Source organism: Pseudophryne corroboree, chromosome 1 (assembly GCF_028390025.1).
Source record: "Pseudophryne corroboree isolate aPseCor3 chromosome 1, aPseCor3.hap2, whole genome shotgun sequence".
Classification (NCBI taxonomy): Eukaryota; Metazoa; Chordata; class Amphibia; order Anura; family Myobatrachidae; genus Pseudophryne; species Pseudophryne corroboree.
The window spans coordinates 1,229,312,811-1,229,335,035 of record NC_086444.1 but is presented as its reverse complement, the minus strand read 5'-3'; the positions used below and the strand labels follow the sequence as shown (position 1 = coordinate 1,229,335,035).

The window sequence follows — 22,225 nt, the reverse complement described above, 5'->3', positions numbered from 1 at the left end:
AAACAACGAGTAATTGCTGGAGCAGGGCACACGGGTGGGGAAAACAACGAGTAATTACTGGAGCAGGGCACACGGGTGGGGAAACAACGAGTAATTGCTGGAGCAGGGCACACGGGTGGGGAAAACAACGAGTAATTACTGGAGTAGAGCACACGGGTGGGGAAGCCTATAGATTGTAAGCTTGCAAGCAGGGCCTTCCTACCTCTATGTCTGTCTGTTTTTACCCAGTTTTGTTCTATTACTGTTGTTCTAATTGTAAAGCGCAACGGAATATGCTGCGCTATATAAGAAACTGTTAATAAATAAATAAATAAGACAACAAGTAATTACTGGAGCAGGGCACACGGGTGGGGAAGACAACGAGTAATTACTGGAGCAGGGCACATGGGTGGGGAAAATCAGGATTTTGGTACTTACCGATAAATCCCTTTCTCCGATTCCACAGGGGCCACTGGAGTACAGTTACAATGGGGAAATAGTAGGCAGTAATTGGGAGCTGGCACTTTAAAAAATTCTAACACTGTGGCTAGCTCCTCCCCTACTATGTCCCCTCCAAGCCAGTCTACGTAAAACTTTGCCCGAGGAGAGCTGTAACAAACAAACTTGAATGTAGAGGAGGTTAACGCCGCCATGTAAACCAGGATAACACAAAAAACCAACTCTGGAACCTAACCTAACCTAACCAAAAAAGGTTAAACTGTACCAAACAAACAGTCACATAGTGATCTGTAAACCGTTAAACCAGAAAGGAGGAACAGCGCTGGGGGGGCGTCCAGTGGCCCCTGTGGAATCGGAGAAAGGGATTTATCGGTAAGTACCAAAATCCTGATTTCTCCTTCATCCACTAGGGGCCACTGGAGTACAGTTACAATGGGGACGTCCCAGAGCTCCCAGAACGGGTGGGAGAGCGCTGAGAGTCCTGTAAGACCGCTCGGCCAAACTGCGATGCAGAGGCCGCAAACGTGTCAAACTTGTAGAATTTGACAAAGGTATGTCGGCCCGACCAAGTAGCCGCCCGACATAAAGTAGTGATGGAGACCCCCACGGGCAGCCGCCCACGAAGGTCCCACCGAGCGCGTAGAGTGCGCCGAAATTGAAGATGGAGGTTCCCGAGAAGCCGCCAAATAAGCTTGTCTGATGGTTAGTCGAATCCATCGAGACAAAGTCTGTTTAGAAGCCGGCCAACCCCGGCGAGCAGCATCGTAGAGAACAAAATAAGAATTTACTTACCGATAATTCTATTTCTCGTAGTCCGTAGTGGATGCTGGGGACTCCGTAAGGACCATGGGGAACAGCGGCTCCGCAGGAGACAGGGCACAAAAGTAAAAGCTTTAGGATCAGGTGGTGTGCACTGGCTCCTCCCCCTATGACCCTCCTCCAAGCCTCAGTTAGGATACTGTGCCCGGACGAGCGTACACAATAAAGAAGGATTTTGAATCCCGGGTAAGACTCATACCAGCCACACCAATCACACTGTACAACCCGTGATCTGAACCCAGTTAATAGCATGATAACAGCGGAGCCTCTGAAAAGATGGCTCACAACAATAATAACCCGTTTTAGTTAACAATAACTATGTACAAGTATTGCAGACAATCCGCACTTGGGATGGGCGCCCAGCATCCACTACGGACTACGAGAAATAGAATTATCGGTAAGTAAATTCTTATTTTCTCTGACGTCCTAAGTGGATGCTGGGGACTCCGTAAGAACCATGGGGATTATACCAAAGCTCCCAAACGGGCGGGAGAGTGCGGATGACTCTGCAGCACCGAATGAGAGAACTCCAGGTCCTCCTCAGCCAGGGTATCAAATTTGTAGAATTTTGCAAACGTGTTTGCCCCTGACCAAGTAGCAGCTCGGCAAAGTTGTAAAGCCGAGACCCCTCGGGCAGCCGCCAAAGATGAGCCCACCTTCCTTGTGGAATGGGCATTTACATATTTTGACTGTGGCAGGCCTGCCACAGAATGTGCAAGCTGAATTGTACTACACATCCAACTAGCAATCGTCTGCTTAGAAACAAGAGCACCCAGTTTGTTGGGTGCATACAGGATAACAGCAAGTCAGTTTTCCTGACTCCAGCCGTCCTGGAAACATATATTTTCAGGGCCCTGACAACATCTAGCAACTTGGAGTCCTCCAAGTCCCTAGTAGCCGCAGGTACCACAATAAGCTGGTTCAGGTGAAACGCTGACACCACCTTAGGGAGAAACTGGGGACGAGTCCGCAGCTCTGCCCTGTCCGAATGGACAATCAGATATGGGCTTTTGTGAGACAAAGCCGCCAATTCTGACACTCGCCTGGCCGAGGCCAGGGCCAACAGCATGGTCACTTTCCATGTGAGATATTTCAAATCCACAGATTTGAGCGGTTTAAACCAATGTGATTTGAGGAATCCCAGAACTATGTTGAGATCCCACAGTGCCACTGGAGGCACAAAAGGGGGTTGTATATGCAGTACTCCCTTGACAAACTTCTGGACTTCAGGAACTGAAGCCAATTCTTTCTGGAAGAAAATCGACAGGGCCGAAATTTGAACCTTAATGGACCCCAATTTGAGGCCCATAGACACTCCTGTTTGCAGGAAATGCAGGAATCGACCGAGTTGAAATTCCTCCGTGGGGCCTTCCTGGCCTCACACCATGCAACATATTTTCGCCAAATGTGGTGATAATGTTGTGTGGTCACCTCCTTCCTGGCTCTGACCAGGGTAGGGATGACCTTTTCCGGAATGCCTTTTTCCCTTAGGATCCGGCGTTCAACCGCCATGCCGTCAAACGCAGCCGCGGTAAGACTTGGAACAGACATGATCCTTGCTGAAGCAAGTCCCTTCTTAGTATCTCTTGAAGTTCCGGGTACCAAGTCCTTCTTGGCCAATCCGGAGCCACGAGTATAGTTCTTACTCCTCTCCGTCTTATAATTCTCAGTACCTTGGGTATGAGAGGCAGAGGAGGGAACACATACACCGACTGGTACACCCACGGTGTTACCAGAGCGTCCCTGCTATTGCCTGAGGGTCTCTTGACCTGGCGCAATACCTGTCCAGTTTTTTGTTCAGACGGGACGCCATCATGTCCACCTTTGGTCTTTCCCAACGGTTCACAATCATGTGGAAGACTTCCAGATGAAGTCCCCACTCTCCCGGGTGGAGGTCGTGCCTGCTGAGGAAGTCTGCTTCCCAGTTGTCCACTCCCGGAATGAACACCGCTGACAGTGTTATCACATGATTTTTCGCCCAGCGAAGAATCCTTGCTGCCATTGCCCTCCTGCTTCTTGTGCCGCCCTGTCTGTTTACGTGGGCGACTGCCGTGATGTTGTCCGACTGGATCAGCACCGGTTGACTTTGAAGCAGAGGTCTTCCTAGGCTCAGAGCATTGTAAATTGCCCTTAGCTCCAGTATATTTATGTGGAGAGAAGTCTCCAGACTTGACCACACTCCTTGGAAATTTCTTCCCTGTGTGACTGCTCCCCAGCCTCTCAGGCTGGCATCCGTGGTCACCAGGACCCGGTCCTGAATGCCGAATCTGCTGCCCTCTAGTAGATGAGCACTCTGCAGCCACCACAGAAGAGACACCCTTGTCCTTGGAGACAGGATTATCCGCTGATGCATCTGAAGATGCGATCCGGACCATTCGTCCAGCAGATCCCACTGAAAAATTCTTGCGTGAAATCTGCCGAATGGAATCGCTTCGTAAGAAGCCACCATTTTTCCCAGGACTCTTGTGCATTGATGCACTGACACTTGGCCTGGTTCTAGGAGGTTCCTAACTAGCTCGGATAACTCCCTGGCTTTCTCCTCCGGGAGAAACACCTTTTTCTGGACTGTGTCCAGAATCATCCCTAGGAACAGCAGACGTGTTGTCGGAATCAGCTGCGATTTTGGAATATTTATAATCCACCCGTGCTGTCGTAGAACTACTTGAGATAGTGCTACTCCGACCTCCAACTGTTCTCTGGACCTTGCCCTTATCAGGAGATCGTCCAAGTAAGGGATAATTAAGACGCCTTTTCTTTGAAGAAGAATCATCATTTCGGCCATTACCTTGGTAAAGACCCGGGTTGCCGTGGACAATCCAAACGGCAGCGTCTGAAACTGATAGTGACAGTTCTGTACCATGAACCTGAGGTACCCTTGGTGAGAAAGGCAAATTGGGACATGGAGGTAAGCATCCTTGATGTCCAGGGACACCATATAGTCCCCTTCTTCCTGGTTCGCTATCACTGCTCTGAGTGACTCCATCTTGATTTGAACCTTTGTATGTAAGTGTTCAAAGATTTCAGATTTAGAATAGGTCTCACCGAGCCGTCTGGCTTCAGTACCACAAATAGTGTGGAATAATACCCCTTTCCTTGTTGTAGGAGGGGTACTTTGATTATCACCTGCTGGGAATACAGCTTGTGAATTGTTTCCAATACTGCCTCCCTGTCGGAGGGAGACGTTGGTAAAGCAGACTTCAGGAACCTGCGAGGGGGAGACGTCTCGAACTTCCAATCTGTACCCCTGGGATACTACTTGTAGGATCCAGGGGTCCACTTGCGAGTGAGCCCACTGCGCGCTGAAACTCTTGAGACGACCCCCCCACCGCACCTGAGTCCGCTTGTACGGCCCCAGCGTCATGCTGAGGACTTGGCAGAAGCGGTGGAGGGCTTCTGTTCCTGGGAAGGAGCTGCCTGCTGCAGTCTTCTTCCCTTTCCTCTACCCCTGGGCAGATATGACTGGCCTTTTGCCCGCTTGCCCTTATGGGGACGAAAGGACTGAGGCTGAAAAGACGGTGTCTTTTTCTGCTGAGATGTGACTTGGGGTAAAAAAGGTGGATTTTCCAGCTGTTGCCGTGGCCACCAGGTCCGATGGACCGACCCCAAATAACTCCTCCCCTTTATACGGCAATACTTCCATGTGCCGTTTGGAATCTGCATCACCTGACCACTGTCGTGTCCATAAACATCTTCTGGCAGACATGGACATCGCACTTACTCTTGATGCCAGAGTGCAAATATCCCTCTGTGCATCTCGCATATATAGAAATGCATCTTTTAAATGCTCTATAGTCAATAAAATACTGTCCCTGTCAAGGGTATCAATATTTTCAGTCAGGGAATCCGACCAAGCCACCCCAGCGCTGCACATCCAGGCTGAGGCGATCGCTGGTCGCAGTATAACACCAGTATGTGTGTATATACTTTTTAGGATATTTTTCAGCCTCCTATCAGCTGGCTCCTTGAGGGCGGCCGTATCTGGAGACGGTAACGCCACTTGTTTTGATAAGCGTGTGAGCGCCTTATCCACCCTAGGGGGTGTTTCCCAACGCGCCCTAACTTCTGGCGGGAAAGGGTATAACGCCAATAATTTTCTATCGGGGGAAACCCACGCATCATCACACACTTCATTTAATTTATCTGATTCAGGAAAAACTACAGGTAGTTTTTTCACACCCCACATAATACCCTTTTTTTGTGGTACTTGTAGTATCAGAAATATGTAACACCTCCTTCATTGCCCTTAACATGTAACGTGTGGCCCTAATGGAAAATACGTTTGTTTCTTCACCGTCGACACTGGAGTCAGTGTCCGTGTCTGTGTCGACCGACTGAGGTAATGGGCGTTTTAAAGCCCCTGACGGTGTTTGAGACGCCTGGACAGGTACTAATTGGTTTGCCGGCCGTCTCATGTCGTCAACCGACCTTGCAGCGTGTTGACATTATCACGTAATTCCCTAAATAAGCCATCCATTCCGGTGTCGACTCCCTAGAGAGTGACATCACCATTACAGGCAATTGCTCCGCCTCCTCACCAACATCGTCCTCATACATGTCGACACACACAGGGAATGCTCTGATAGAGGACAGGACCCCACTAGCCCTTTGGGGAGACAGAGGGAGAGTTTGCCAGCACACACCAAAACGCTATAATTATACAGGGACAACCTTATATAAGTGTTTTCCCTTATAGCATCTTAATATATTATAATATCGCCACACAAAATGCCCCCCCTCTCTGTTTTAACCCTGTTTCTGTAGTGCAGTGCAGGGGAGAGCCTGGGAGCCTTCCTAGCAGCGGAGCTGTGTAGGAAAATGGCGCTGTGTGCTGAGGAGAATAGGCCCCGCCCCCTTTTCGGCTGGCTTCTTCTCCCGTTTTTCTGACAACCTGGCAGGGGTTAAATACATCCATATAGCCCCAGAGGCTATATGTGATGTATTTTTAGCCAGCATAGGTACTTTCATTGCTGCCCAGGGCGCCCCCCCCAGCGCCCTGCACCCTCAGTGACCGTTGGTGTGAAGTGTGCTGAGAGCAATGGCGCACAGCTGCCGTGCTGTGCGCTACCTTAAGAAGACTGGGAAGTCTTCAGCCGCCGATTTCTGGACCTCTTCTCTCTTCAGCATCTGCAAGGGGGTCGGCGGCGCGGCTCCGGTGACCCATCCAGGCTGTACCTGTGATCGTCCTTCTGGAGCTAGTGTCCAGTAGCCTAAGAAGCCAATCCATCCTGCACGCAGGTGAGTTCACTTCTTCTCCCCTAAGTCCCTCGTTGCAGTGAGCCTGTTGCCAGCAGGACTCACTGAAAATAAAAAACCTAACAAAACTTTTACTCTAAGCAGCTCTTTAGGAGAGCCACCTAGATTGCACCCTTCTCGGCCGGGCACAAAAACCTAACTGAGGCTTGGAGGAGGGTCATAGGGGGAGGAGCCAGTGCACACCACCTGATCCTAAAGCTTTTACTTTTGTGCCCTGTCTCCTGCGGAGCCGCTGTTCCCCATGGTCCTTACGGAGTCCCCAGCATCCACTTAGGACGTCAGAGAAATAAGGAATCTGACTTCCGAATAGCTGAAGTCCTATCCACATAGATCTTGAGCGCCCTGACAACGTCCAATGATCTCGAATCCGGAGAGTCCCCCGAGAGTGCCGGAACCACAATAGGCTGATTGATGTGAAAATCAGACACCACCTTAGGTAGAAAAGACATACGAGTACGAAGCTCGGCCCTATCCGTATGAAACACCAGGTAAGGCGACCTACAAGAGAGAGCCCCGAGTTCCGACACACGTCTAGCTGAAGCCAGCGCCAGGAGAAGAACCACCTTCCAAGTGGGATATTTGATCTCCACTGATTCCAGGGGCTCAAACAATGAGGACTGCAGAAAGGAGAGGACCAGAGTGAGGTCCCATGGTGCTGTCGGAGGGCGGAAAGGAGGCTGTATTCGAAGCACCCCCTGAAAGAAAGTCTGAACTTCCGGCAGCAGGGCTAACTTTTTCTGAAAGAAAACCGAAAGAGCAGAGACCTGCACCTTTAGTGAACCCAATCGTAAGCCTGCTGAAAAACCCGCCTGCAAAAACCGAACAGAAGGAGAACATTCTCGATGTTCACACCAGGCTACATAAGCCTTCCAAATTCGGTAGTAGTGCGAAGATGTGACTGACTTCCTAGCCTGAAGCATAGTAGGTATAACCGTACGAGGAATCCCCTTCCTTTTCAAGATGGCTTTCTCAACAGCCACGCCGTCAAACATAGCCTGCGTAAGTCTGGATAAAGAAAAGGACCCTGCTGTAGAAGATCGTCTCGTAGTGGCAGGGGCCAAGGCTCGGCTACCAACAACAGGTGTAGGGTGGAGTACCAAACCCTGCGTGGCCAATCCGGAGCCACCAGGACGACCAGAGCATCTTCTCTCTTGATGCGCTGCAGAACCCGCGGTAACAGTGGGAACGGAGGAAAGAGGTAAACGAACTGGAAATTCCAAGGAGCCGTGAGAGCATCCACGCCCGCCGCCGCCGGGTCCCTCGTCCGAGAGTAGTAAAGAGGCAACTGATGGTTCAAGCGGGATCTGTGGTTTTCCCCACCGGCGGACCAGTTGCCAAAACACCTGGGGATGTAGTGACCATTCTCCCGGGTGCATGTCCTGCAGGCTTAGATAGTCGGCTTCCCAATTGTCCACTCCCGGAATGAATATTGCCGAGAAGGACAGAGCATATCTCTCTGCCCAGAGGAGGATGTTGGTGACCTCCCTCATTGCTGCGCGGCTGCGAGTGCCGCCCTGACGGTTGATGTACGCCACCGTCGTGGCGTTGTCGGACTGAACTCTGACCGCTCAACCGCGGAGTAGGTGATGTGCCTGAAGCAGAGCATTGTACACCGCCCTTAGTTCGAGAATGTTTATGGGGAGAGCGGATTAGTCTATTGACCAGCGCCCCTGAAACTGATGTTCCAGGGTCACTGCCCCCCAGCCTCTCAGACTGGCGTCCGTGGTGAGGAGAGTCCAATCCCATACCCCGAACCGCCTTCCTTCCAACAGATGCGTCGACTGGAGCCACCAGAGAAGCGACGACCGGGCCTTTGGTGATAGTGTCACCCTTTGATGAAGGAACAGATGAGATCCTGACCACTGATGTAGAAGACACAGCTGAAACGGTCGAGAATGGAAGCGACCGTACGGGAGAGCTTCGAATGCTGCTACCAATTTTCCCAGAAGGCGAATGCACAGATACACTGACACCCGACGGTGTCGAAGAACCGACCTTACCAGAGTCTGCAGAGACAGGATCTTGTCCTGAGGCAGGAAAACCTTCTGAAGGACCGTGTCGAGAATCATCCCCAGAAACAAAAGCCGTTGTGAGGGGTATAAGTGAGACTTTGGGAAATTCAGGATCCACCCGTGACGAACCAGAAGGTCCTGTGTCATCCGGATATTCTGAAGCAACAGTTCTGCCGAGCTCGCTTTTATCAGTAGATCGTCCAGATAGGGAACAATCGTCACACCCTGCTTCTGAAGTAGGGCCATCATGACCGCCATGACCTTTGTGAACACTCTGGGAGCAGAAGAGAGACCGAAAGGAAGGGCCTGGAACTGGAAATGAGCGTCCCGTATTGCGAACCGGAGAAACGCCTGATGAGGAGGCCAAATGGGAACATGTAAGTATGCATCCTTGATGTCTAGGGATGCCAGAAACTCGTTTCTTTCCAACCCCGCAATAACAGACTGAAGGGACTCCATCTTGAACTTGAATACCCTCAAATACGGATTGAGATCCTTCAAGTTCAGGATTGGCCTGACTGAGCCGTCCGGCTTCGGTACAAGAAACAGGCTTGAGTAATAGCCCTGCTTCTGAAGATGAGAGGGAACAGGGATCACCACCCTTGCGGATAGAAGCTTCTGGACCGCTGCCTGTAAGGCAACTCCTCGGTTGTCGGAAACTGGCAAACCCGTGGTAAAAAACCGCTGGGGCGGTTGTTCCTGAAACACGAGCTTGTAACCGCAAGAGATTAGATCCCGGACCCAAGCGTCTGGGCAGGACTGTATCCAGACCTCTTTGAAATCCACAGACGAGCTCCCACCCTGTGATCCCCCAGGTGGGAGGGAAGCCCGTCATGCGGTGGTAGTGGCAGAGGACTTAACCTCTGACTGGGCTGAGGTTGCGGAGCCTCTACCCCTGCCGCCGCCTCTACCTCTATGGCCACGGAAGGCAGAAGCTCCACCCCTGGCCTGGCCTCGAAACCTGGAAGGGGCACGAAAGGATCGAAAAGAGGGACCCCTATATGGCCTACGAGTAGTTGGAGCAGCAGAAGGAAGATAAGTTGACTTACCTCCGGTGGCCTGAGAGATCCAGGCATCCAGATCCTTACCAAACAGATACTCACCCGCAAAGAGCAACGCTTCTGCCGCCCTTTTGGATTCCGTATCTGCTTGCCACTGCCGGAGCCAGAGAGCTCTGCAGGCCGCAATTGCTGAAGCGGAAATTCTAGCTCCTAGAATACCTATGTCCTTGGACGCCTCGCAAAGGTAAAGGGCTGATTCGCGGATGTGTTCCGCCAACTCTATCAATTGATCCGCTGGTAACTCGTCACGAATTCCAGAGGACAAATGCTCCGCCCAAGCTTCGATCGCCTTGTTGACCCAACAACCTACCTGCGCCGGGCGATGTAATACCCCTGCCGCAGAGTAAATATTCTTTAAGGTAGATTCTAACTTCCTATCTGACGCCTCCTTAAGCGAAGTTGCCCCCGGAACCGGTAGGACCGTCTTTTTGGACAGATGAGACACCGAAGGATCCACAATCGGAGAGGTCTCATAACGTGTCCTGCTACCTGTGGGAAAAGGGTAGGAAGACAACAGCTTTCTTGATACCTGAAATTTTGCGTCTGGATGTTTCCAGGCAGCCGTTATGAGCGCATCCAGCTCCTCCGAAACTGGAAAGGTCACCGGCAGGCCTTGGTTGGTGCCAAACCTTGAAGGGCATAAGGTGTCTTGCTCCGTCTCCTTCACCTGTAATACTGAGCGAATAGCAGTAATAAGAGCCTCTATACCCTGAGCTACTGGTTCAGAGTCTCCGTACACCTGATCCTCGTCAGTATCCTGTATATCAGCATCCTGTATATCCTGTACATCTAACCCCGCCTCATCTAATTGAGGCATATCATCGTCAAAGTCCTGTAACACAGAGGCTAGCAATCTCTTTTTAGAAGCCTGTTGAGGGGGGCTAAAGGACGGGGCTTGGGAAGGGATCACAGCCCTAGAAAGCCCTTCTACGGACTTTGCTAATGAGACAGCCCATGCAGGTTCTGGCTCTGGTACCTGGACAAGCTGTCGGAACCGGGCCGCCTCCCTGTCTTCCCGAGAGGCTTTAAGTTCCCCAGTCAGCAGGGACATCACCTCTGTTAGTTGTGTCGTCCATGTTGGGACGCTTTGGGGTTCTGAGGAGGGCTGAGCCGATGACTCCTCACCTAAAACCAGAATTTGCTTTTGTGTTGCCTTGGAGCCTTTATTGGCCATGGCAGCACCTACCCTTGAGACCCTTCCCCCACAGGGAAACAGCAATAGTAGAATGGGTGGGAGGGGGGGGGAGCCGGGAAAAAACGCAGCCACAGCAGCCCAATCTGTCCTGCACGATACTCTGTGCAGTGACAGGCTAACTGTAAGTTATACTAGTGCCTGCAGTGCCCCCGAGTGCCCCCCTTCCCCACTGTAACAGCTCACTGTGTCCGTGGCCTCCGTACGTCCCGCGCTGTTGATACAGGAAATGCTCCGGAGCGCGCGCTACATCCGGGCGCGCAGAGCGGGACTAAGCCCCGCCCCCCTGCTCAAAGGCGCCAAGTTCAAACATGCTGTGCGCCGCTTTGCCGGATCCCCGTAGCGGCTGTGAGCCGCGCTGGCGGGGATCCGAGCAGGGAGGGAGGAGGGGGGGAGCGGCGGGCGGACGGGCAGCGGGTTTTTTTTTTTAAATAAATAATAATAAAATTAATAATAAAAATCCTATTGTGAGAGGTAGGGGTGCGCTGTGTCAGTCACCCCCTTACAATCCCATTCAAACCCCCCCTTGTCACCATCATGGGGGGAAGAGGTACACACTCACCTTTCAGTGGTGGAGGGTGGCCCCGACACACGCCGCACGCAGCGGTGTCCGGCCGCTGATACTCACCGCTGCCGTGCTGCCGGAAATCTTCTGCTGGATGGAGTGGCCCCGACACGCGCCGCACGCAGCGGTGTCCGGCCATCTCAGGAGAGCTCAGTGTCTCCCTCAGCCGGGGCCCATCCCGAGCCGCACGCAGCTGCGATGGGACCCCGCCGGCAGCTCCCGCGGTGCAGACTGGCAGTGGCAGAGCTGCCAGTCTGTGAGTGTAAGAAAAAGAAAAATAATAAAGAAAAAATAAAAATTCTTTCAGCTAAACCCAAATGAACCAGCTCCCTTGGGCACAAATTAAAGACTGGCTTGGAGGGGACATAGTAGGGGAGGAGCTAGCCACAGTGTTAGAATTTTTAAAGTGCCAGCTCCCAATTACTGCCTACTATTTCCCCATTGTAACTGTACTCCAGTGGCCCCTAGTGGATGAAGGAGAAATAACGAGTAATTACTGGAGCAGGGCACACGGGTGGGGAAGACAACGAGTAATTACTAGAGCAGGGCACACGGGTGGGGAAAACAACGAGTAATTACTGGAGCAGAGCACACGAGTGGGGAAGACAACGAGTCATTACTGGAGCAGGGCACACAGGTGGGGAAACAACGAGTAATTGCTGGAGCAGAGCACACGGGTGGGGCAGACAACAGGCGACTACTGAAGCTGGGCACACGGGTGGGGAAGACAACGAGCGACTACCGGAGCAGGGCATGAGTGACAACGACCACAAGCAATTACTGGAGCAGAGCACATGGGTGGGGAAGACCACGAGCAATTACTGGAGCATAGCACATTGGTGGGGGAAGACAACGAGCGATTACTGGAGCAGGGCACATGGGTGGGGAAGACCACGAGCGACTACTGAAGCAGGGCACACGGGTGGGGAAGACGAGCGACTACCGGAGCAGGGCATGAGTGACGACGACAACAAGCAATTACTGGAGCAGAGCACGTGGGTGGGGTAGACCACGAGCAATCACTGGAGCATAGCACATTGGTGGGGGAAGACAACAAGTGACTACTGAAGCAGCGCACATGGGTGGGGGAAGACCACGAGTGACTACTGAAGCAGCGCACATGGGTGGGGAAGACAAAAGGCAACTACTGGAGCAGGGAACATGGGTGGGGTACACCACGAGAGATTACTGGACCAGGGCACATGGGTGGGGTAGACCATTAGAGATTACTGGAGCAGGGCACATGGGTGGGTAATACAACGAGCGATTACTGGAGCAGGGAACATGGGTGGGGTAGACCACGAGCGATTACTGGAGCAGGGAACATGGGTGGGGTAGACCACGAGAGATTACTGGAGCAGGGAACATGGGTGGGGTAGACCACGAGAGATTACTGGAGCAGGGCACATGGATGGGGAAGACCACGAGCGGCTACCGGGGCAGGGCACATGGGTGGGGAAGACCACGAGCGGCTGTCGGAGGACGGCACAGTAAGTGACTAGGGGAGCAGGGCACAAGAATAAAACAGAAGAGGAGCGACACACGACAACACACTAACATAACAGCACAGACATCTTGGTTCTCACCATTTGCTTGAATGTTATCATTTTCAAAATTAAAATATTCAGGAAGGAACATTTCTGTCAGGTGTAAAAGAAACAACTGCCGGTTACTAACCGGTTATTGTGTAACATTCAGAGTACACCAATACATCAATACTAACCAGCTGCAAAGTTATCCCCATCCAATCCTATGTGTCCAGGAATGTATGGCCCACCTGCAGAGGAATAAACAGAACCTCAGAATAGAACAGAGAATCGCATCGCAAATGCCTAACATTCCACTCTGCAACCTGTTACACTATTTCACCCCATTACAGACAGCACTGCAAAACGACCAGTGACATATGACCCTTCATCCCAGCCAAACAGATACAGGTGACACTTCAATCCAGTCAACCTCAAAAACGTGACCCTTCTACCCAGCAACAAGACACCCTTCATATCAGCCAATCAGATACAGGTGACCTTTCAACCCTGCCAACCACCAACACGAGACCCTTCATCCTGGCCAATCAGATACAGGTGACCCTTCAACCCTGTCAAGCACAAACACGAGACCCTTCATCCTGGCCAATCAGATACAGGTGACCCTTCAACCCTGTCAACCACCAACACGAGACCCTTGATCCAGGCCAATCAGATACAGGTGACCCTTCAACCCTGTTAACCACCAACACAAGACCCTTGATCCAGGCCAATCAGATACAGGTGACCCTTCAACCCTGTCAACCACCAACACGAGACCCTTCATCCTGGCCAATCAGATACAGGTGACCCTTCAACCCTGTCAACCTCCAACACGTGAACCTTCAACCCAGTTAACCAGCAACATGTGACCCTTCTAGCCAGCCAACCAGCAATAAGAGACCCTTTATGCCACGTGAGCCTTCAACTCAGCTAGCCAATCACATGACAAGACATCCCAACCACAGTGTGCCAATATGAGTAGCAGTTTACGGTTGCATTCTCTCTCCCGGTAACTAGGCTGTATGAAAGGATACCGATGGTTTCTGCGATTGGGAACAGCGCCAATGTTCTGACCTAAGAGGAGATGCCAGGAAATGGGTTCGGTTATGGCACGACCAACACTAGTAACACAGGATTTCCTTTCTCCCTAGCAGCAAAGTATGGAACGCACAGTGGAGGAAGCCATGCTGTTTGCTGAAGATATAGTCATGGTGTCGCAGCCTTTATATACACTAGGGCACTTTGTGGCCCCCAAAAAGGTCTAACACACAAGTGAAATCCCTGAACACTTGGGGAATGAAGCTGTAGTCTTCAAGACTCTTCCCCACCGACTCTTTGATTATGACTAGGAGATGCCCCCTGCCATGGAGGGTCCAAAAAGCCCCTCCCCAGGCATAATTCTTGACCTGGCACCTTAAGGCTGGAGAGCTTGAGCTGCCCTTTCCGCCATGTTACCATGGTTCTGGGCTCAGTGGTCCTCTGGTTGGGAGGGGACAGAAGGTAGGGGGGCAGGGGAAGTTGTAGTGTTTGCGAGAGGTGGTAGATGTGTGCGCAGGAGGTCAGGATAGTGAGGGGAGGAAGGAGGGCCCTGCTTGTGACATATAAATGCACTTACCCATTCACTATTTGCTTCTGATTATCATGCGAGCCGCATAATACTGCCTCCTGTCTGACATGCTGTGATAATGACCCAAATTCTAAACATTATTACAGGATTACAGCACGTACACAGCACCTGGGGCAGATTACAGCACTGCGCTTGGGGCAGATTACAGCACAGCGCCTGGGGCAGATTACAGCACAGCGCCTGGGGCAGATTACAGCACAGCACATATTCTACTTTGAGCGTATAATCATACAGATAGGAAGATATAGTTCAGTAATGTGTACACTTGAAATCGGATTTTATCAAGAGCGTTTTACCTCTCAGGAATTGTGTGCTGTGGGTGTCAGGTGTGTACTGTATGAGAGACGCTGGGGTATAACAGGAAACGTATTACACAATGTAGCAGTGTGGTCTGGGAGATGGAGCGACAGGGGAGCAGCGGCCGGACACATTGCAGGGGGAATATAGGAACGTGCTCAGCCACACGTAATGCTATACATAATGATTATTACACACGAGTAGCCTCCTAACAGTCCCTGCTGCTTATTCCACACACATCCTATAGGTGAGAGGAGCGCCACGTTCCCAACAAGTCCTGTATCTGCTGAGAGTGAATAAGGGAGGTGTTACCACCCCCTCCCCCCTCGCAATCACCCATCATCCCTACTAATTACAATGATCAATGGCGGATTTGTGTTCTGTTATATACAAGCATGTTATGTCTGAGAGACCTCCAACCCTGAGCCAGCAACATTACTGCCCAGCGCCAACCCTCCAACCAGGGCAGATTACTGCCCAGCGCCACACTCCACCCGGGCCAGATCACTGCCCAGCGCCAACCCTCCACCCGGGTCAGATCACTGCCCAGCGCCAACCCTCCACCCAGGCCATATCACTGCCCAGCGCCAACCCTTCACCCAGGCCATATCACTGCCCAGCGCCAACCCTCCACCCAGGTCATGTCACTGCCCAGCGCCAACCCTCCACCCGGGCCAGATCACTGCCCAGCGCCAACCCTCCACCCGGGCCAGATCACTGCCCAGCGCCAACCCTCCACCCGGGCCAGATCACTGCCCAGCGCCAACCCTCCACCCGGGCCAGATCACTGCCCAGCGCCAACCCTCCACCCGGGCCAGATCACTGCCCAGCGCCAACCCTCCACCCGGGCCAGATCACTGCCCAGCGCCAACCCCTTCACCCGGGGCAGATCACTGCCCAGCGCCAACCCCTTCACCCGGGGCAGATCACTGCCCAGCGCCAACCCCTTCACCCGGGGCAGATCACTGCCCAGCGCCAACCCCTTCACCGGGGCAGATCACTGCCCAGCGCCAACCCCTTCACCCGGGGCAGATCACTGCCCAGCGCCAACCCCTTCACCGGGGCAGATCACTGCCCAGCGCCAACCCCTTCACCCGGGGCAGATCACTGCCCAGCGCCAACCCCTTCACCCGGGGCAGATCACTGCCCAGCGCCAACCCCTTCACCCGGGGCAGATCACTGCCCAGCGCCAACCCCTTCACCCGGGGCAGATCACTGCCCAGCGCCAACCCCTTCACCCGGGGCAGATCACTGCCCAGCGCCAACCCCTTCACCCGCGGCAGATCACTGCCCAGCGCCAACCCTCCACCCGGGGCAGATCACTGCCCAGCGCCAACCCTCCACCCGGGGCAGATCACTGCCCAGCGCCAACCCTCCACCCAGGTCAGATCACTGCCCAGCGCCAACCCCTCCACCCAGGTCAGATCACTGCCCAGCGCCAACCCCTCCACCCGGGGGCAGATCACTGCCCAGCGCCAACCCCTCCACCCGGGGGCAGATCACTGCCCAGCGCCAACCCCTCCACCCGGGGGCAGATCACTGCCCAGCGCCAACCCCTCCACCCGGGGCAGATCACTGCCCAGCGCCAACACTCCACCCAGGGCAGATCACTGCCCAGCGCCAACACTCCACCCAGGGCAGATCACTGCCCAGCGCCAACACTCCACCCAGGGCAGATCACTGCCCAGCGCCAACCCTCCACCCAGGCCAGATCACTGCCCAGCGCCAACCCTCCACCCAGTCCAGATCACTGCCCAGCGCCAACCCCTTCACCCAGGCCAGATCACCGCCCAGCGCCAACCCCTTCACCCGGGCCAGATCACTGCCCAGCGCCAACCCTCCACCCAGTCCAGATCACTGCCCAGCGCCAACCCCTTCACCCAGGCCAGATCACCGCCCAGCGCCAACCCTCCACCCAGGCCAGATCACTGCCCAGCGCCAACCCTCCACCCAGGCAAGATCACTGCCCAGCGCCAACCCTCCACCCAGGCCAGATTACTGCACACACAGCGCCGGGGGACGATTACGGCACAGCGCGTGCACTGCCCCCGGGGACGATTACGGCACAGTGCGGGCACATCGCCCGTGGACGATTACGGCACAGCGCCCAGGGACGATTACGGCACAGTGCGTGCACAGCCCCCAGGGACGATCTTTTCGTGGCCTGCGAGTCCGTCAGGTGTGAGTCTCGCTTTAGTCTGTTCAGGATGAAGGACACTGGAATATAACAGGACACGTGTATTACCCAATGCTGCAGTGCGGTTTGGAGTTGCTGAAGGCTCTCTGCACATTACACATACATCTCCACAATCTCCACGGCTCACCTTCTGCCCGATTACTCTCCGGAACCTCCACACCCCAAGCCTGGGCGATGTGTGTCAGTAGGATCTGGGAGTACTTCCGATGTGCCAGCTGGTTCCAGTGGGTGGCGTCGCCGCATCTGGAACGTAGGTCGAAGCGGAAGTGATAATGCATGTCCAGCACGTCCATCTTGTAGAAGTCTGCCAGAGTGGCGCTGTAGAAGTTCCCCGCCATAACGTCCCCTCGCACGTTAATTGTGGTGTTCTGGAAGTAGATGCAGGAGAGACATAGGCTGCTGAGGTACACACTGACCTGGCCCAAAGTGGGGGGATGGGGTAAGAGGGAGCACTCTGCAGGGGGGAAAGGGGGTATGATGGGGTTAGGGACAGCACACTGCAGGGGGGGGGGGGGGGGAGATGGGGTCAGAGACAGCACACTGCAGGGGGGGGGGGGGATGGGGTCAGAGACAGCACACTGCAGAGGGGGGGGGTGGGATCAGAGACAGCACACCGCAGGGGGGGGGGGATGGGGTCAGAGACAGCACACTGCAGGGGGGGGGGATGGGGGTTAGAGAAACCACACGGCAGAGGGGGGGGGGGAGCTTTCAGAGAAACCACACTACATAGGGCAGGGCTGGCCAAACCAGTCCTCGAGATCTACCAACAGTACACATTTTCCAGACCACCTAGCTGGTGCACAGGTGTAGTCATTACTAATTAAGATGTGCTGCATTCATTCCTAACTGACAATTCTACAGATCTCCAGGAGGTCTGGAAAACATGAACTGTTGGTAGATCTCGAGGACCAGTTTGGCCAGCCCTGGTATAGGGGGTCAGAGAAAGGATACTGCAAGTGTGTGTGTGTGTGTGTGGGGGGGGGTCATAGAATGCATACCACACAGGGGGAGGGTGGTCCAGAGTAGGCACGCTGCAGGGGGGGGGGGGGGGGGGGGGTCAGAGAAACCACACTGCGGGGGAGGGGTTGTCAGAGGTATGACGCTGCAGGGGCAGAGTAGGCACGCTGCAGGGGCGGGGGGCGGGGGGGGGGGGTAGGGGGGCAGAGTAGGCATGCCACAGGGGCAGGGGGCCAGAGTAGGCACGCTGTGGGGGGGTGACGATACACACAGAGTAGACCCGTTGCAGAGGAGACACACAGAGTAGACACGCTGCAGGGGCAGGGGCGGTGCCAGAGTAGGCACGTGCTTATTGATCACCTCTGGCATTTCTTCAGCTTTGAACCCCACAGGCATGGTCATGTTCCATATAACGAGGCACTCAGGCCTCAGCACTTGTGTCAGTCGGTGGAACAGATTGTACAGGTTGGTTTTGTAAGCTTCCAAGCGTGTGTCTCCGTACCTGCAGGAGAGATAGGGGCAAAGGGTGAGGCCCTGCCGAGACCACATCCAGAGACCACGCCCCCTGCGACGTTACCTCCTCACATCCCAGATGCAGGAGCTAATGATAAGCACGTCCGGTTGGGGCCCGCTCTGGAAATCTGCCAGCACGCTCTCCAGGTAGGTAGAGTAGGCGCGGGTCAGGAAGTAGAAGCGCACAAGATGGAAGCCGGTGCGGTACTGACGCACTTCCCGGAACGTTGTGCCGTTGTGCATCTCATTCAGCAGACCTCCCTCCACCAACGTATCATTCTCAAATGAAAATTCCCCCTGCAGGAAACACACACATGTAATATGCGGAGACAGAGGACACACAATATCTCCACCCCCCATATAACCAGCGTCAGATTGTGCCGCTTCATCCAGAGTCTAAAAACGAATGCAGCTGGCAGTATATAGATATGGAGCACGCTGTTTGAGGGTTGTCCCCGTGTGTATTATCTAGCGCAGTCGTTCTCAAACTCAGTCCTCAGGACCCCAAACAGGTCACCCGGCAGCTGCACTGTGTATCACCAACTGTCTCTGTGGACAGAGACCCGACCCACGTGTAGAAAATGGCCGCCACAGCATTGAAGGGCGTAACACTCTTGCTGTGGCGCCATTTTCAAGAGTAACAATAGGCGCTAGGTGCTCTGTTCAATTGTACCAACGGCGCCGGGCGGCGAGTGTTTATAAATGTTTTAATGAGTTATATCACTGCGCTGTGCGGAATGATGGACTGCGCGGTTATAGAACTGCATGGACAAAGCACTTGTGAGAAAAGTATGAGGTATTTGGTTTCTAAAAGGCCTTGACAATTCTTCCTGAGACACTTTTACATAGAAAGTCGTATGGTAATTGTCCTAGCTCCAGCAGGGGATAGGTGGCGATTAGCAGGCCTTTTTGGTGGGAAACATTTTCTTTGAGATACAAACAAAGTTTGAGGTCCAGATTTATCAAGCCTTGGAGAGTGATACCTTGCACGGTGATAAAGTTCCAACCAATCAGCTCCTAATTGTCATGTTACAGGCTGTGTTTGAAAAATGACAGCTAGGAGCTGAAAAGGTGCAGAAATTTGCTTTATCCAATTCTTAACTCTTTTGAAATGGCGCGTGTATTTATATTTTGTGAGATAACCTGACTGGATAAAAAGACTCAGGGTGGGACTACCCTCCTGTGGTACTGTGTGTTGGTTTGGGATAAAAAAAAAGGAGGCCTGCGTGCCTCAGTGTATACCATCTTACTTCATTCTGCTGTGAACATCTTGTTGTATGCGGTATCCCCTAGCAACAGGGAAGAGACTACGATTGCCTTCCATCTTGCTACATCCAGGAATGCCAAATAGCAGTCCCGTTCTCCAGCTGTCCAGATAACGAGCCTAGCGTCTCTCAGTTCCGCCACGCTACCGTACAGAGGCCTCATCGGTGACCAGTGGGGGTCAGCCAACACCAACCAAAAGGGGTGGCGAAAGCGTGTTGACGCAGACACAGCAGTGAGTGGTTATTCAAGTGCTGGCGGTAGGAGCCTGAGCAGAACTGTGGTTCCAGACGACATGGGAAGAAGGGGTCTAGTGGTGGCAGTGTCATAACACCCACTGCGCAGAGGGCGGAGTCAGTAACAGGCAGGAATCCCCTAACTGCCCAGCTCCCATGTGACCCAAACCCATTCTGTGATCGCAGGACGCAGCCAGTGAGGGTGGGAAGGCGTCCGGTCACAGTCACATCTTACAAAGCTACAGGTGACCTGGACAACATGACCTGTGTGGGGTCCTGAGGACGGAGTTTGAGAACCTGTGATCTAAGTGTGATAGATGGATCAGTAATGTACAGCGTGATCTCCCCCTGCCTAGTCGCAGGTGTGCACTCCCGGCACGGCTAGGCGATCCGTCCGCCTAGTCACACCAGGAGCGCGCGAGCCGCTTCCCATTCAGAGCGTCTGTCCGGGCACGAGGGCGCTCTCCATTAAAGTGAATGGGGAGCATCTCCATCTGGCTGCGCACGCCCGTCCAGACGGAGACGCTCAGTGACTAGGTGCGCACACATAGCAGAGACAACGGAGGCTCCATCTGAGGTGGTGAGGATCTCCTGTAGGATGGAGGAAATTATATTACGCCCAAACAGATACTTGGTAAAGTGTGGTAACATGGCACAGATACATAACAGAGGTGGGGGGGAATCGTGTCTTCATTACACATCTGACTGTGTATAACCCACCCTCACGTCTGTGACCGGAGCATAACTGCTTTACAGAGCCTGGGGGCTGCCAGTGTGTGTATGTAAGTATATATGTGTATGTATATGTATGTGTGTATATATGTATGTGTGCATGTGGGTGTATATGTATATGTGCATGAGTATTTATATGTATGTGTGTACGGGTGTATATATATGTGAGTGTATATGTATGTGTCTGTGTACGGGTGTATGTATGTATGTATGTATGTATGCATGTATGTATGTATGTTTATATGTATGAGTGTACGGGTGTGTGTATGAATGTATATGTGCGAGTGTGTGAGTATGTGTGTGTATATGTATGTGTACAGTATGTATGTATGTGTGTGAGTATGTGTGTATATGTATGTGTGTATGCGAGTGTATATGTACAGTATGTATGTATATATGTATGTGTGTGAGTATGTGTGTGTTGTATATATATGTGAGCGGCCAGGGCAGATTGCCGCACATACACAGCACCCGGGGAAGATTATCACCCAGACAGGAAGAAATCATTCAGCAATGTGTGTTGGAAAGATTCTATGAACACTGGAGTATAACCGGTGTCTGCAGCACCACAGGAAACGCATTAACCAGTGTTGCTGGTGACGGTGGCAGCGTGCGGTGTGCAACCTATCACTCAGGAGTCTGGAGCACGGCGGGTAGAGTGTCTCGTTTTGCAATGTGGCAGCGGGGTCTTTTTCAATTAACTCCAGTTTAAATCCCACCTTTGGAAGGCGGGCAGAGCTCGGTGCGGACCGGCTACAGGCGCCGTAGCGGCGGACTCACCTTCTTCTTCAGCTGCTTCTCGGACAGATACTGGTCAGTCTGCAGCAGCTTCACCAGGTCTTTGTACACAGACCTCTGAACTGAAAGACAGAACGAGGGTGAAAACAGCGGTGAGCGATTATGTCCTGTCAGGCCTTATGCTGCCCCATAGACCACAAGGTTACATGTGAGGAACAATGAGACACTACGCCCTCTGTGGTCTGTGCTATGTTGGGCTGAGCGGCTTCCTCTGCAGCGCCAGTACCGGTGGTCTGCTCTATATGCAGGGAGACTACAGACTGAGGAATGTCTGAACCGAAAGGTTATTTCCCATCACATGATTATGTAATGTCACCACAGAAGTATAATACTGCGTCATATACCGGATGTAGGGAAACACAGACCGACTATTGCAGAGACGCCGCACCGCAAACATTACCATCTGACCCGCTCACTACAGAACCATTGATATCTTATAGCTGCTTATTCAGTGGTAGGTCAGCGCTCACAGAGCACACTGCTCCGCATACAGGGAAATCCCTAAAGCCTTGTAGGGCGCGTGTTACCGTGTGTACGCACCAGTTGTCTAGGCATTTGTGCCGGGATTACTGGGCAGAGGCTATAGAGCGCAGGTAGAGGTGCTGTCTTATGGGTGTGTCGCTAGTGTGACTACACAGACGCTTCATCCTTCACATAGGAGGCCATACTCTGGCGTTACTAGTGCACCTGCCATAGGGCTGCCGCAAGTTCCAATGGTGCGTCCGATGGTGGCATC

At 53.1% G+C, this 22,225-nt stretch overlaps 1 protein-coding gene across 12 annotated transcripts in view; it reads right to left on the bottom strand.

The window, feature by feature from the left end:
* LOC134931284 (PC-esterase domain-containing protein 1A-like) overlaps positions 1-22,225 on the bottom strand; it is a 124,367-nt gene that overhangs the window by 32,873 nt on the left and 69,269 nt on the right. For 8 of the 12 annotated variants that reach the window (XM_063925400.1, XM_063925403.1, XM_063925410.1 and 5 more), the window contains exons 3-8: positions 21,472-21,551; positions 18,525-18,757; positions 18,308-18,449; positions 17,118-17,358; positions 13,064-13,117; positions 12,927-12,980 (exon numbers count right to left, since the gene is read on the bottom strand). In XM_063925400.1, coding sequence (XP_063781470.1) covers positions 12,927-12,980; positions 13,064-13,117; positions 17,118-17,358; positions 18,308-18,449; positions 18,525-18,757; positions 21,472-21,551 — 804 coding nt within the window. The remainder of the gene's footprint in view (positions 1-12,926; positions 12,981-13,063; positions 13,118-17,117; positions 17,359-18,307; positions 18,450-18,524; positions 18,758-21,471; positions 21,552-22,225) is intronic. The other 4 variants (XM_063925402.1, XM_063925409.1, XM_063925404.1 and 1 more) reach the window with 2 other exon arrangements.